The sequence below is a fragment of the Dromiciops gliroides genome, chromosome 1 (assembly GCF_019393635.1).
Source record: "Dromiciops gliroides isolate mDroGli1 chromosome 1, mDroGli1.pri, whole genome shotgun sequence".
Classification (NCBI taxonomy): Eukaryota; Metazoa; Chordata; class Mammalia; order Microbiotheria; family Microbiotheriidae; genus Dromiciops; species Dromiciops gliroides.
In genome coordinates, this window is record NC_057861.1 from 48,861,026 (window position 1) to 48,875,791 (window position 14,766).

Consider the following 14,766-nt stretch of genomic DNA (forward strand, 5'->3'; position numbering starts at 1 on the left):
TTTCCAGGGGGCAGCTAGGTGGCACAGTGGATAAAACAACGGACCTGGATTCAGGAGGACCTGAGTTCAAATCCAGTCTCAGAAACTTGACACTTGCTAGCTGTGTGACTCTGGGAAAGTCACTTGACCCTCATTGCCGCCCCCCCCCCCCCATATATATATATTGTAACGATTGGAATGACGCCACCTGCTGGAGACTTACTGTAGAAGAGTTCTGCCCATGAAGGGAAGGTCTTTGAGGGCAAGACCAGGAGTCTTTTCTTTGGCGGGGAGGAAGTGACGCAGACTAGTGGGAGGAGGAAGGAAGAGACTGGCGCTGACTCTGGAGTTCTTGCCTCTGGACTCTGGTGGAGAAGGGAGCTAAAAATGTGCTCTCCCTTTAATAGATAGAAATCTAGGCCTTTCTCTCTCTTTACCAAATTCTTATTCTCCTTAATAAATGCTTAAAAGTCTAACTCTTGCTAAAGCTTATAATTTATTGGCGACCACTCATTAGATATTTTAGACAGTTTAGCTAGAATTTTAGCCCTTAACAGATGGCTGACCACGAAGAGGTCTTCATCAGTCTTCTTCTGATCTTCTGGTTGGGTAAGAAATTTCCCCTCCCTCTCCTTTTAACTGCTAAGTACTGGTGTACTGGCTGTGTTTTCCTTTAAATTTTTTCGAATGGACCTTTTAAACTCCCTAATTATCCTATTTTTGATTTTAGTCTGTTTAACCAGACAAATGGGAGATAAGATCATGTTAATGCTTTGTTTTTGTGGATTTTCTATTTTTCTTTTTATTTTTGTTAAAAGAGCCAGCAACTTACTCACACAAGGAAATATCTCTCCCTCTCCCAACCATGCTTTTTCAGAGAAACCTGAAGAGATTCCCGCAGCTTTTCCCAGTTCTAACAGTAATTGTTGCTTTAATTTTGCATGCCTGGAGGCAATGACCCACCCTCTAGAAGCTTTTAATCCCCTAGCACCTGGAGGCAAAGTGGGGGAAGAGGAATCCAGGCCTGAGTTCAAAATCAAGTCTGATTCAAATTGCTCTGGTCCCTCCCCTCCTCTCCAGACCCCACCCTCTACTCCCCCCATGGCCAAGTCCATTGCTTCCCCTGCCTGGAAAGTCCAGAGATCTGATGTGCATGCTCAACTTTCTCTAACTACATTTGCAGCTTCAGGCTCAGCCCTTCCCCAGCCTGGATGTGCTTTTGAGACAATCTTAGAAAACTCTTTAAATTCCAGTTATGCTCGTTTTGTTCATAATTTTGCTAACCTGCTTTTGTCTTTAATTAGTAATCTTATAAAGCATTTGTATGGTGAAAAGCCCGACAGACAATATAGAGGGGTTAAAGAAGAAAAACTTAAGCTGAATAAGAATGACAATCAACATAGTTCAAGACTCTGCTTCTTTTGCCATGGAAGGGTATATATTTTACAGAAATGTAGAAGTAAGCAGCAAGGTATTGATATGAGTATTGGGGATTTTAGATACCGGAATCAAAAGTGTTCTGAATTCACTCAGAGTAATAGTATCAGTTCAGAGGTTACATAGGATTTCTATGCTATTACATATACATTTTGAAATTAATGGTATGGGTTTATTTTCGTAGAGATTTTCCTGCTTTTGAGATTGTGTTTTATACTTAGTTTTTAAAACAAGGAGAATATTTGTAAAAGCTTTTTATAGTCATGTGATCAGGTTTATATTTTATAATACTCTTGTTAATATTAAGTTCATATTCATTTAGATTTCCTTAGTTTGAATTTCATTGTCTTTTATTGTTCCATGTGTATTTTCTTCTATTCATTTGTCTATCTAATTTTGAAACATTGCAAGATGGTTTTGATTTTATTATACAATGTTAATTCTAGGAGTATTGTGCTCCCATATTCTGAGTTATTTGTTTTTGTTATTTTTTTTTCTCAACTGATTATTTGATCAAACTCTTTAAAGCATTTCCCTGGCAAATTGGTTGCCATGGCAAGTGTAAAGAAGTATTATTTTTGATAAGCATATTCCAAAAAAAAAAAAGAGAGAGAGAGGAACATTTGTAAAAGTTTTCTATTTTCAAAAAAAAAAAGTTTTCTTTGAGATTGTGTTGTGCTTTAACTTGTATTTAAATGTTTCAATTTTTCACAAAAGTAATTGTATACTAAGTAAAAAAAAAGATATTATTTGAAATTGTTGCATAACTATATATTGTGTTCTGAGTCAAGATGTATTCACATTTTTTTGCAATCGTTTATTATCCTCAATTTTTAAATCCATATGAGACTTGGATTATGGGAACTTATCATTTAAGACACTAATTACCTTTATTCTGAGTTATCAGATGCCAGTTGGCCAAGATGCCATCCAATCACAAGAGGAATACATGCAAGAGCAGACACTGAACTGTCACATGAGGGGAGACATGCATGAAGTCAAGGTATGGCTGAGGGAACGGCTTTTGACAAATGTTGAGGTTGGATTCTCTTGGTTTAATATTTTATTTTATTTTTTCCCACAATATTGTACAGATGGCTGGATATATTGATCCCACCCATCTCACTTCTACACCTGGCTTCTATGCTCCCTCCTATATGCCTGATGCCATGGACCATCTCAATCCCATGCATCTGATTAAGTCTGACTCAGTTTCTTCCAATATGTTTGGTGGCATGGACATATATTCCATCCACCTATTTTAAGCCTGGCATACTGTATGGGCAGTACATATTGCTCAAGTGTGGGAATGCTCATATCCCATCATTTCTCTGTTCTTTTATGGTAACCCCTATAATTATCTCAGGTGTCATGATAAATACAGTGTTGAATTTGGCCTTGACACCTGTTACCAATTATATTAGATTTTTTAATTTCTCATAATGGCATGAGGATAATTAGGCAGATGATGCAAAAAGTGATGAAACAAAGATAAAAAATTATTTTTAATAATTAATATCGCAGCAATTGTCTTCTCAATTACCCTCCATAAGGGGGGGACTATAGTAATATTATAATTTTAAAGAATGGTTCAATTTTTGTTTTATTATATGTTTCATGTGTAACAACTAAGATTCTGAATTCCCTTAGACATGTTTTTGAGAACTTTCATTGTTTGATTTGATTATTGACAAAGCTATTTTAAAGTTGTGTTAAGCTCAATTTTGTAGGAAATTTTCCTGGCTGATTACCAGCATCCACACATCAACCCCTGAAAAGACTTCCATTCCATGACTACACCTAGAGGACATCTGAGAAAAGACTTTCAGAGACTTTAAATGAACAGTTTTGATTTGTTGTTTTTGTTGTTTTTTTCTCTTTCTGTTATAATATACACCATCTGTAACATGTATTCTCTGCAGAGGCCCTCCCTTTGCAAGACTAATGTCAAAGCGTCGGTTCATGAGGACAAAAAAAATCGCTCCTCTGGACAAAACTTTCCTCTCTTCCTTTTCTATATTGTTGTTCACATATTATTAGTTAGCAATAGTTATCATATTGTTTTTACTGTTCCGTCAAGGAAACATTTTGTTTCTTGAGGAACAACAGGGGGGACTGTAACGATTGGAATGACGCCACCTGCTGGAGACTTACTGTAGAAGAGTTCTGCCCATGAAGCGAAGGTCTTTGAGGGCAAGACCAGGAGTCTTTTCTTTGGCGGGGAGGAAGTGACGCAGACTAGTGGGAGGAGGAAGAGACTGGCGCTGACTCTGGAGTTCTTGCCTCTGGACTCTGGTGGAGAAGGGAGCTAAAAATGTGCTCTCCCTTTAATAGATAGAAATCTAGGCCTTTCTCTCTCTCTTTACCAAATTCTTATTCTCCTTAATAAATGCTTAAAAGTCTAACTCTTGCTAAAGCTTATAATTTATTGGCGACCACTCATTAGATATTTTAGACAGTTTAGCTAGAATTTTAGCCCTTAACAATATATATATATATATATATATATATATATATATATATATATATATATATATATATATATATTCTTCCCAGAGAGACATCCCTTATAAAATAAACAAATAAAAACCAACTTGTGTATGATGCCTTTCTTGATTCCCATTTCACCCCTCATGCTTCCCAATTACTTTTTTGGGGGGAGTGCAATGAGGGTTAAGTGACTTGCCCAGGGTCATACAGCTAGTAAGCATCAATTGTCTGAGGCCAGATTTGAACTCAGGTCCTCCTGAATGCAGGGCTGGTGCTTTATTCACTGCACCACCTACCTGCCTTCTCCCAATTACTTTTTTGTATCTATTGTTTATGTGTATCTAAATACATGTTATCTCCCCTGATTGAATGGAAAAACTCCTTGGCGGCAAGGATTGATTTTTGTCTCTGCATCCTTAGTGCCTGGCACACAGCAGGACTTAATGCTTCCAGATGAACTAACTCACTCAAAGAGGATCCTTGATCTCTTTTGCTGATGAACTCTTTCACTGGACATTCCTTCCACATATATACTCACAGAGACTTTAAAAATAAATATTTTAATGGAATTATTTTGTTCCCTCTTGTATTTTGTTCAACTATTTCCAACTCTTTGTGATCTCATTTGGAGTTTTCTTGGCAAAGATCCGAGAGCTGTTTGCCATTTCCTTCTTCAGCTCAATTGACAGACGAGGAAACTGAGGCAAACAGGGCTAAATGACTTGCCTGGGGTCACCCAGCTAGTAAGTGTCTGAGGGCAGATTTGAACTCAGGAAGAGTTGCCACTCCAGGACTGGTGCTCTAGCCACTGTGCCACCTACTGTGTTCCTGAGTTATGTGGAGGCTCTTTCTTGTCCTTGTCTCTTAATCCCAAAGGGATAATAAAGCTGGAGAGGTAGTGGCATGATGGGGTAGGCCCACGAGCTCCAGGCACATAGGAACAAGGGAGTGTCAGGGACTCCAGCCCAAGGCTTTGGGTAAGATGTTGGCCAGGCCAGGCGTCCCAACCCTGGGACTGACAGTCCGTGCCTTTGACCTCCAAGATACACATCTTGAAGAAAAATGCTACTATTCAGCAGCAAGCGTCACAGGTGCCATCTCTCTGTGCTATTGCTGTCCCACAAAAATGAATAGGGTGGGGGCAGCTAGGTGGCACAGTGGATAAAGTACTGGGCCTGGAGTCAGGAGTACCTGAGTTCAAATCCAGCCTCAGACACTTAACACTTACTAGCTGTGTGACCTTGGGCAAGTCACTTAACCCCAACTGCCTCACTAAAAAAAAAAAATGAATAGGGTGCTCAAAAAACCACCTGCCCCTCTTGGTGTGGAAGGGGAGGACTCTGCATGGGGGGACACTGGCTCCACTGTCAGACTATGTTCATGGGTTGGTTAGCTTTGAGGAGCTGTTCTGTTGCCCTTTCTTATTCTTTGTTACAAGGGCTGGCTTACTGGGGGGGCGGGAAGGGAGGTGTATTTGGAAATGGGGATGATATGAAAACAAAAGACATACTTTGTTTTTTTCGTTTTTATGGGCAATGAGGGTTAAGTGACTTGCCCAAGGTCACACAGCTACTAAGTGTCAAGTATCTGAGGCCAGATTTGAACTCAGGTCCTCCTGAACCCAGGGCCGGTGCTTTATCCACTGTGCCACCTAGCTGCCCCCAAAAGACATACTTTGTGAAAGCGCACATCCCTTATTTGGACTTTGCCTGTGCTGTGTTCCTAGTTGATCTGACCCCAGACCTGTTTGGTTGTGGTTATTCTTCAATGACCCCACTTGGATGGAGTTTTGTGTCAGACCGTTCTTTATCAGAGGGTGATAGGAATGGGAGCTGGTCACTTCTCTGATCCCAGGTCATCAGCTCACAATACCAAGGTCAGACCGTTAAGCCAGAAGGGGTGGCAGGGTTGACAGGGAGCTGTTTTATTTTGTAGCATAGGGCAGAACTAAGCACATGTTCTCATTGGAGAGGAAGAGATGGAATATGCCCAAGTATTCTTCATGGGGCAAAGTCCCTAGAGGAGGTGGGACGGGGATCATGGGAACAGTTGTAAGGGTTAGCCTTGGCTAGGAGAAATATCCCTCCCTTGGAGACTAGAGGGATGGAGGAAAGGATGGGGACAGAGGTAGAGGCCTGCTGAGACCTGGAGTGATGAGGGAGCTCAGGACTCTTGCTGGATGGGAGGTGAAGTCATCTGCTGAATGTGTATGTGTGAATATGGGCAAGGTGGGGCAGGAGGGTGAGGTCTGCAGCAGTGGGCCAGCTATGGAGTGTGGGCCGGGCAAACCCCAGGAGTAGGGGGCCCAGCAAAGGTCAAACATGAATTTGGAGTCGTCTTCATGGCTGGCCAGTACCACTTCATGATTTTCTTCAGCACTGAGGGGTCAGGAGTGGGGAGGGCTGGTGGGCCTGACTCAGGTGCCCTACTTGCTCTTGGCTTCCAGATGTGAATCTTGAACATACATCTCTGATGAGGGAAGATGAATAAGGCCCTATTTGGGTCTGGGTCCCTCTGCCCACCCCCCACACTGGCAATTCTCAGCCTGCACAAAGCATTAGTTTGGGGTACCTCGTCTTAGGGGCCAAAGTCAGCATTTTTCATCTTCCAGGCCAGGGCACAGAGTTCGAGGAATTATGGGTCTGATGAAAGGCCCTTCCTGGGGTTGACTGACATCTGCTTAAGGAAGATGGGGGCAGGATGCTTCTGTTCCAACCAGGGAAGCTCATGTTTTTGGCCAACACTGAGGGTGGACAGGAAAAAACTGCCATGACTCATCCACAGAGACAGCAGTGGATGGAGGTTATAAAGAATTTATTACTTAGGATGAAGACGGAAGCTTGGAACAAATGGGAGCGCCAGCCCAAGGAGCAGAGTGCCGGTGGCAGGCGGGGGGAAGCCACGGTGGACAGCTGGGGAGAAGCAGGCCTCGGTGCTGAGCTCTATGGAGGGATAGGCAGACTGGGGAGTTCAGTGTGCCCAACTCGGCCCTGAGCCCTCTCCCCTATGGGAAACCACCTGGATTCTGATGCTCCCCTGGGGGAGCTGGAAGACTAGAGAGGTGCTCTCCCCAGGACTTCTCCACAAGCAGAGCTGAGCCTGAGTGAGCTGGGGCCCAGGAAGAGCCGGTCTACTGTCTGTCAGGTTCCCCGGCGTCCCCCACGTGCCACGGCGCTTTCCTTTGGGAGAACCTGAGCGATCTGAGCTGCCGGCAGCCCCAGCCCCGTCCCTTCCTCCTAGGAATTCCCAAGCCAGCCAGGGGGCCCTTCCCAGCAAGGGGTCAGGGAAAGGAACGAGGTATCTGAGGGCAGACTGGAGTCAGGGACCAGGAGGAAGGGGTAGGGTCATCTTGCCCATTGATGCGCACTATCCCAAGCCATATCTTGGGCCAGGCTGATCCCTGAAAGGTTTGGCAGCGTTGGGGTTAGCCCACGGGCCTGACCTTGGCAATGAACAGGGTGGCAGCTTTCTCCAGGAACTCGTCCCTCAGCATGGCTGAGTTGGGCTTGCGGGCCAGTAGGGCCCGGTCCATGGCCAGGGCGAGGCAGTCGGGGCCCAGCTGAGAGCCGGCTTCCAGGTAGCGGCTGGGGGCTTCAAAATCACCTGCCAAGAGGGCCCCCTCCAGGGTGTCTAGCACGGCCTGGCACACTCGGCGGTCAGCCTGGCCTGAGTCATCCAGGACCTCGTAGAGGGCGTCAGCTCGGGCCACAAACTCCAGCAGCACAAAGCAGGTGAGCATGCCATAGCGGAAGATGTCAAAGGGGACAGCCTCATGGTCCCGGCACTGGATCTTCCGCAGCAGCGGGGACACGATCTCCTCGGGGGCTTCCCCATCTCGGCAGATGCGTTTCAGTAGCTCGCTGTAGGTGCGCCCATCAAGGCCTGGTCTCTTTTTGCGGCCGCTGGCACTCAGGCACTCGTAGGCCACACTCACGTTGTTGTTGAAGGCGGTCCTGCAGGACGGGGCAAACAAGGCTGTGGGTGAACTACACGGCCCGCGGGTCCTGCCTGTCCCCTCCCTCTGTGCCAGGGCCCCACCAGGCGGGCTTCCTTTCCCCAGGGCACATGACCCTTTCTCAGTACCTGGGAGAGCTATGGAAGTCCTGTGCCAGTCAATGGTTTGCTTGTTTAATGTCATGTTGCTGTGTGTCCTCTCTCTCTCTTCAGGCTGAGGGCAGGTCCCCATGTTCCCTACCATTTGGGGGCTCCTGCAGTTCAGGGTTGGGCCCCGCAGTCTGCTCAGATTGCAGCTCCCCAAGGACAAAGACCCACCTCTCCCTTGGACCAGAACTCCTAGCGGGCAGGGCTGCTAGCCACCCTTCAACCTCCCCTAAATTGGAGCACTTAGACAGGTTTTTCGAACAGGAGGCTCACAATTCACCAGACTCTTTCTTTGCCCCCAGAGGATTCCCCTCCCCTCACTCTTCTACTATTTGGCTAAGCCATCACAGCCTGGGGAAGCCAGAAGGGGGGTACTCAGGGGGCCACTACCCCAGCTCGAGCCCTCAACACCTTGTACTTGGAGACTGCAATAGCTCCTTAGCCTCCAGTCTCTCCAATCCATCCATGAGGCAGCTGCCAAAATAATCTTCCTCAGGGATGGTTTGACTCTCACTCCCCCAATGGCTCCCTACTGCCTGCAGGATAAAATCTAAACTCCCCAATCCAGCGTTTCAAGGCCTTCCAGATTTAGCTCCAGACAATGAACCTTCCTCCCTGTTCCTGGACAACTGGCCGTGGGCTCTCCAGCTCCCGTGTTTTTGCTCAGGCTGCACACCATACAATTTTTCCTAATCTATGCTTTGCAGAAGGTTTTGTTTTCTCCAAGGCTCATCTGTCTCCCCAGTGCCCCTCGATCATCCTTTCCCTGGCTATTGCTAAAGTTGCCTGCTATCTCCTTCGCCCCCTCCATTCCTTATGTGACACTTATCTCAGGACATGTCATATCCCTGCTCTGTGCCCCCGCCCTTCCCCAGAATGTAAGCCCCTGGGAATCAAGGACTGGGCCATTTTGTCCCTGAATGTTCTATGCCCAGCACCCTTCCTTGTGCATAGCCTATGCAGGATATGCTCAATAACTGTTGAATTCGTTGGATATCACACCTGGAGGAGAGCTGAGGTCAAAGCCCTCAAGCCCAGGGGCAGAGCTGAGATTGGAACTTGGGGCTGTGGCTTCCAGACCATAGCCCTTTCCCACTCTGCGACCTCAAAACTGATGTCTGATAACACCTGAAATGTGCTGACACGGCCTCCAGAGGAGGGGGAGTGCTCCACTGCCCCTCGTCTTCCAGCCGTACCCTATAAAACAGCATCAGGAATAGAGGAAAGGGAAGGAGAACATGCTCACCTGAGCCCCACCACTCTGGTAAAACGGGAGGAGGGGTCTGGGCCTCTGGGCCACAAAACGGCTAGTGAACCAGCTGTTCTCCGGGAGGCACAGGGAACTTCCCAGACCTGTTCCTGTCTGACCCAGCACCTACCTCTCCCTCCCAAATCCCAGGCTTTGTTTTTGTCTATAAAGTCAGCTTAAAGGGATTTGTCATCTGCCAGATTACTGGGAATATCAATGAGGTAAGGCTATGAAACTGTTCCAGAACACCAAACAGCCATGATTAGATCATAAAATAAAAGGGGAATAGCAAAGACTGAGGCTTGTATGTCTGGCTTTCCTCCTGGTTTGGGGGCAAAGTGTTTTTGGAAACAAGGTCTACAGAGCCCTGGCATTTGCAGCCTGTTGGTTATGGGGGAGGGCCAATGTAGCCTGGGAAGAAGACCCCTAAACCCAGAGCCACGAGGCTGCACTGCCACAAACTGGCTCCATGACTGTGGGTCATGGGTGTTAGAAGAAAAGGTAGAGTCGAAGAATTGTGAGACAGGAAGGAACCAGAGACCCCAACACCTAATCTCTTACAAGGAATCGTGGTGGGTGCCAAGCAAGCTGGTTCTTTAGTGGTAGGAACTTGGGTTTAAAACCAGGCTCTTCGACCTACTGCCACATGAGTGACCTCGCACTAGTCATTCAAATCCTCTAGGACTAAGTTTGTCCAAATCTGTGATTTTACAGATGGAGAAACTGAGGCCCAGAGAGGACAAGTGATCTGCCCATGGCATTTAACAGAAAGTCGCTCATGTTGGCAAATCTAATTATTCCTATTATACAAAGGGGAAAACTGAGTCCTGGAGTGGTGAATGAATCGCTCAGGTTAACAAACTAGAGCTAGGTCTACAACCCCGGAGTTCTGTCTGGGATTCCTTCCCCACCACCTTCCACACTCAGTACCCAATCTCAAAGGTCTTTTTTTCTGGGGCTGTTCTGTAACATGAGACCCTCTCTGGCTCTCCCACGTAAAATGAATGGCTTATACGTGCAAAGTCCCTCCCTCCCAGCTCCGACACACTATGTTCCACACTATGTTCTATGCTTGGTCTGGGAGTCTAAGGGCTGGGCTCAGTTTCAGGTCCCATAGAACATCAGTTCGCCACGTCTCAGGAGGGGAAGACTACAAGGCCCAGCATGCAGTGCGCCGCCCACACCCCGGCGGTTGGGGGGAAGGAAGAAAGGTGTGTAGATGTCTATGTCGGAGACTACGATTCCCAGCATGCCCCCACGACGCGCGAAGGACGCTGGGACTTGTAGTCTACGAAAGCTGCGGCCCAGCTGCCCGGGGGGTCCGTCGGTCGGTCTGCCCGCCCGGCCCGGCCCGGCCCCCCGCACCTCTGGGAGTGGTGAGCCAGGCGCAGGTGCCACAGGGCACGGCCGATGCGCTGCTGCTGCAGAAGAAGCAGGCCCGGGGGCTCCCCGGCGCCGCCGTTGGCAGGCGAGCGCAGGCCCAGGTTGTCAAAGTAGTGCGCCAGGAAGGGGAGCGGTTCGTCGGGTCGCGCCTCCAGCACCTTGAGCAGCGCCGCGCGAAGCATGGCCGTCACCCCGGCCTGCCGCAGGAACTCCTCCTCGCTTTCGGTAACCAGGCCCCGTGCCGGGCTTGCCCGTCGAGCCTCCGAAGCCCCCGCCACCGGCGCCGTGGGCCGTCGCTTTTCCGCCATCTTCCCTGCGGGCCGCCCAGGAGCCGGAAGCGCCACCATGTTGGCACGGGGCGGTGCAGGAAGCGATGCGCCAGCCATATTGACTGCTGGCGGCATCGTCGTCTCCCGCATTTTGTGTGCAAAGATGGGTTACAAAGAGTTTGAATGTTAATAAAGAGACGCTGCCTCTTACTTAAATCCTCTCCTGCGAAGCGGGGTCTCTGGAGCCCGAGTCCTTTGCCAGACACCAGCCTGGCTTCTTTACAGTCTTGCTGGGTAAAGCTGTTCCTGGTAAGACGCTGTCGCTACTCCATCTTGAGTGTGGGCAGAGGGCCCACCCCTTAGCAACGGCTGCTCTTGGTTGCCAGGGACGCGGGCTCCGCGTGCAGAGCCTCAGCCTTCTGACTCCCAGCCTTGAAACCGGCTTGGAGGGCTTGTTTTTGTTTATTATGTTTGTTATTATTTTTTAAATCTGCTCAGCTTCCGCCTCCTGCCCCTGCCCCGAGGCTGGGACACGACTCTCCTGGAGAACGGAATGCCTGTCTTCAAGTCCAAGAGGGGAGTTGATGGAGAAGCAGCTTCTCTTCTGGACTGTAGTTTCTGAGAGCCTCAATTCCAAGAGCTAGACATGGTTTCAGCCCTCAGGGAGCCTCAGGTGTGATTGGGAGTGTTTGGGACAAACAGTTTACCCAAATATCTCGAGGAGACCACCAAGTCAAGCAGAGACATTTATTACATCCTCATGAGGATGGGCAAAACCCAATTACACATTGAAGTCTTGCAAAGATAGGCTCAGTCCTCTAGGTTTTTATAGTAATCTTGAAAAGGACTGTCCCCACATACACCTAGGGTGGATGAGCTCACAATCTAACATCCAATCCTGTCTCACCCAAGATGCGTACCCAGCTCGTGATCCATGTATGGAGACATGTCCAAGAACAAAGGGGAGAAGGGGAAAGGGTACAAGTCTGAGGAATGTCAAAGAAAGAGGGAGGCAGAAATCACTCCCTTATCTGACTGCAATTAATCCATGACAGGGACTGGGATTCTGACATGTGAGAGGGGAGTTTTTTATTACAGGCCATAAACTAAGGTGTAGCTGGCATGTGGGAACTAAGCAGAAGTAAAGTAAATAGTGCTAATTGGTAGAACTGTGACAAGTAATAAAACTTACTGGGGGACTGGATATCTCCCAGACCCCACCCCCAAAGTTTACAGAACTGTCCCAAGTCCATTATCTCAACAATAAAACTTAAAGGAGACAGTGAGAATTTGACAAGCAATTAACTTTTAGGCAAATCGAGAGGCTAGCTATTGGGGGGGGGGAGGAGGGACCTAGGTATCTTTCATACTCCATCCTCAGAGTTTAATCTGACTCAAATCCATAACTGTCCCACACAGGAGACAGCTCCTACCTTTAGGGAGCCAAATATATGTAGAAGTGATAGCCCCTGCCCCTCAGCAGCCCTAGATTTGAGGTGGGAGGGGAAGAGCCCTTTTACTCAGGAAGCCCCTGGTATGTTGTATAGACTGGTGCCTATCTTCTGAGAGTCCCTATGAGGTACAGACAGCCCATGTTCCTGGGGAGCCCCAGTTCTGAGGGGGATAAGAAAAGAGACACAGGCAAACACTGAAGAAAACTTTTAGGGCAACTTCTTAGCAAATTTGAATGACTACTGTGTAAACTATGGGCCCCTGAATGAATGAAAAAGCAATAAGTGCTTATATATGCCAAGCACTGAGAAGTACAGCGTCAAAGATGGGCCCTGCTGTGAGGAGCAGCTCACATGCCAAGGGGGGAGTGGAGGTCAGGAAAGGACATCTTTACTTGGAAACTTACAGGGGTGGTGATGGCCTGGACTAGTGAGATGGTCAGGGAGAAAAGTGACTACTTGTCCTGAATCCGTCCTAGACCCGCCCCACCCTTCTCACTTATTTCCAACCTCTCTTTCTCCACTGGCTGCTTCCCTACTGCCTACAAACATGACCATGTCTGGTCCCTTCTCAAGAAACCCTCACTTGATCCATCTATCCCCAAAGGCTATCTATCACTCCATGTCTCTCCTCCCTTTTGTGGCTAAACTCCTTGAAAAGGCTAGCTTCAGAATAATAGATGCCTCCACTTCTTTCCCCTTCATTCTCTTCCTAACTCTTTACAGTCTGACTTTTGACTTCATCATTTGACCAAAACCGCTCTCTGCTCTTACTAATGGTCTCTTTGTGGCCAAATCTTTTTTTTTTTTTTTTTTTTACTGAGGTAGTTGGGGTTAAGTGACTTGCCCAGGGTCACACAGCTAGTAAGTGTTAAGTGTCTGAGGCCGGATTTGAACTCAGGTACTCCTGACTCCAGGGCTGGTGCTCTATCCACTGCGCCACCTAGCTGCCCACATGTGGCCAAATCTAATGGCCTTTTCTCCATCCTTAACCTTCTTGGCTTCTCTGCAGCCTTTGGTGAGCCCATCACCCTCTTCCCTTTAGGTTTTTGTGACACTGTCCTCAGACTCTAGTGGATCTTAATCCAGGTCACGTGCACTACGGGTGCGTATCCCACAGGGTTTTGTCTTGGACCTTCTCCCTCTATATGATTTCACTTGGTGACTTTATTAGCCACGATGGATTCAGTTTTCATCCATGGTGCTGATTCTCAAATCAAGCTCCGACCTCTCTTGCTGATGCCCAGTTTTGAATCTCCAACTGCCTTTTGATCATCTTGAATGACAGGCATCTTAAACTCAACATGCCCCAAACTCAATTCATGACCTTTTCCTCCAAATCCTCCCCTCTTCCCTAACTACCTTATGCCAGTCCAGGGCACTGCCATGCTCATTCATCCAGGCTTGAAACCTCAGTGTCATCCTTGAACTCTTCATCCTTTCTCACTACTCCCCATGTCCAGCCATTGTCAGGTGCTGTTGATTTGCCTTCATTACATTTCCCATGCCAACCCCCTTCTCTCCTGACATTGCCACCACTGTAAAGCAGACAGATGCTCATCACCTCATGCCTGGACTCTTACCCAAGCTTGCTGGCTAGTCTCCCTGCCTCAGGTCTTGTCCCCACCCCAGTCTATCCTCCACTCACCTGCCAAAGTGGTCTTCCTAAGTGAAATTCTGAGCAGGAGCCCCCCAACACCTCCATATCCAATAAACCGCCCTGGGGGCCCCTCAGTCACCTCCAGGATCAAATATAAAATCCCTGTTTGGTGTTGAAAGTCCTTCATAAGGCCTCGCTAGAAAAGAGACCCCCAGAGCCTCTGAATCAGCTGAAGCACCAGTGTTGTCTGGAACTAAGCTCACAGTCTGGTGAGAGGGCTGAGCCCTGGGCAGGGGGGAGACTACAGGGATCTATGCTGGTGTTAAGGCAGAACTTGGATTTTACACCTCTGCTGAGAACCAGGAGGTAGGCTTGAGTAGCAGTGGCCCGGGTGGGGGAGACTACAGGGATCTATGCTGGTGTTAAGGCAGAACTTGGATTTTACACCTCTGCTGAGAACCAGGAGGTAGGCTTGAGTAGCAGTGGCCCGGGTGGGGGAGGGACACAGGCTCCTCAGAGCTAACAACCACAACACACAAAGCTGGTTGATTAGCAAGTTGGTCTGGGGTCATCTAAGGACCAGGGAACAGGCCAGGCTAGTGAAGAACCTGATTCTCCTTAAATCATACCACCTGAGACTTCTTAAGCTTGGGATACTGCAGCCTGGAAACAGTGCCCCACTTTAAGGAGCTAAAAGTCTAGTAAAAGAAAGGCAAGATGAGCTGACAGAGAAAGGTGAGGACCATAGAAAGTTTCTTCAGTAACAAGGAAGACCAAGGGGCACCCTCAGAGGAAGATGTCAACATC

General features: G+C 47.9%; 1 protein-coding gene across 1 annotated transcript; it reads right to left on the reverse strand.

Moving 5' to 3' along the window:
- Positions 1–6,703: 6,703 nt before the first annotated feature.
- TPGS1 (tubulin polyglutamylase complex subunit 1) lies at positions 6,704–11,058 on the reverse strand. Its single transcript, XM_043978188.1, has 2 exons — positions 10,622–11,058; positions 6,704–7,859 (listed from the first exon to the last, which is right to left on the reverse strand). Exons 1-2 carry the CDS (start codon positions 11,056–11,058, stop codon positions 7,331–7,333), a joined length of 966 nt encoding a protein of 321 aa, XP_043834123.1. The 3' UTR covers positions 6,704–7,330.
- Between the last annotated feature and the right edge of the window lie 3,708 nt (positions 11,059–14,766).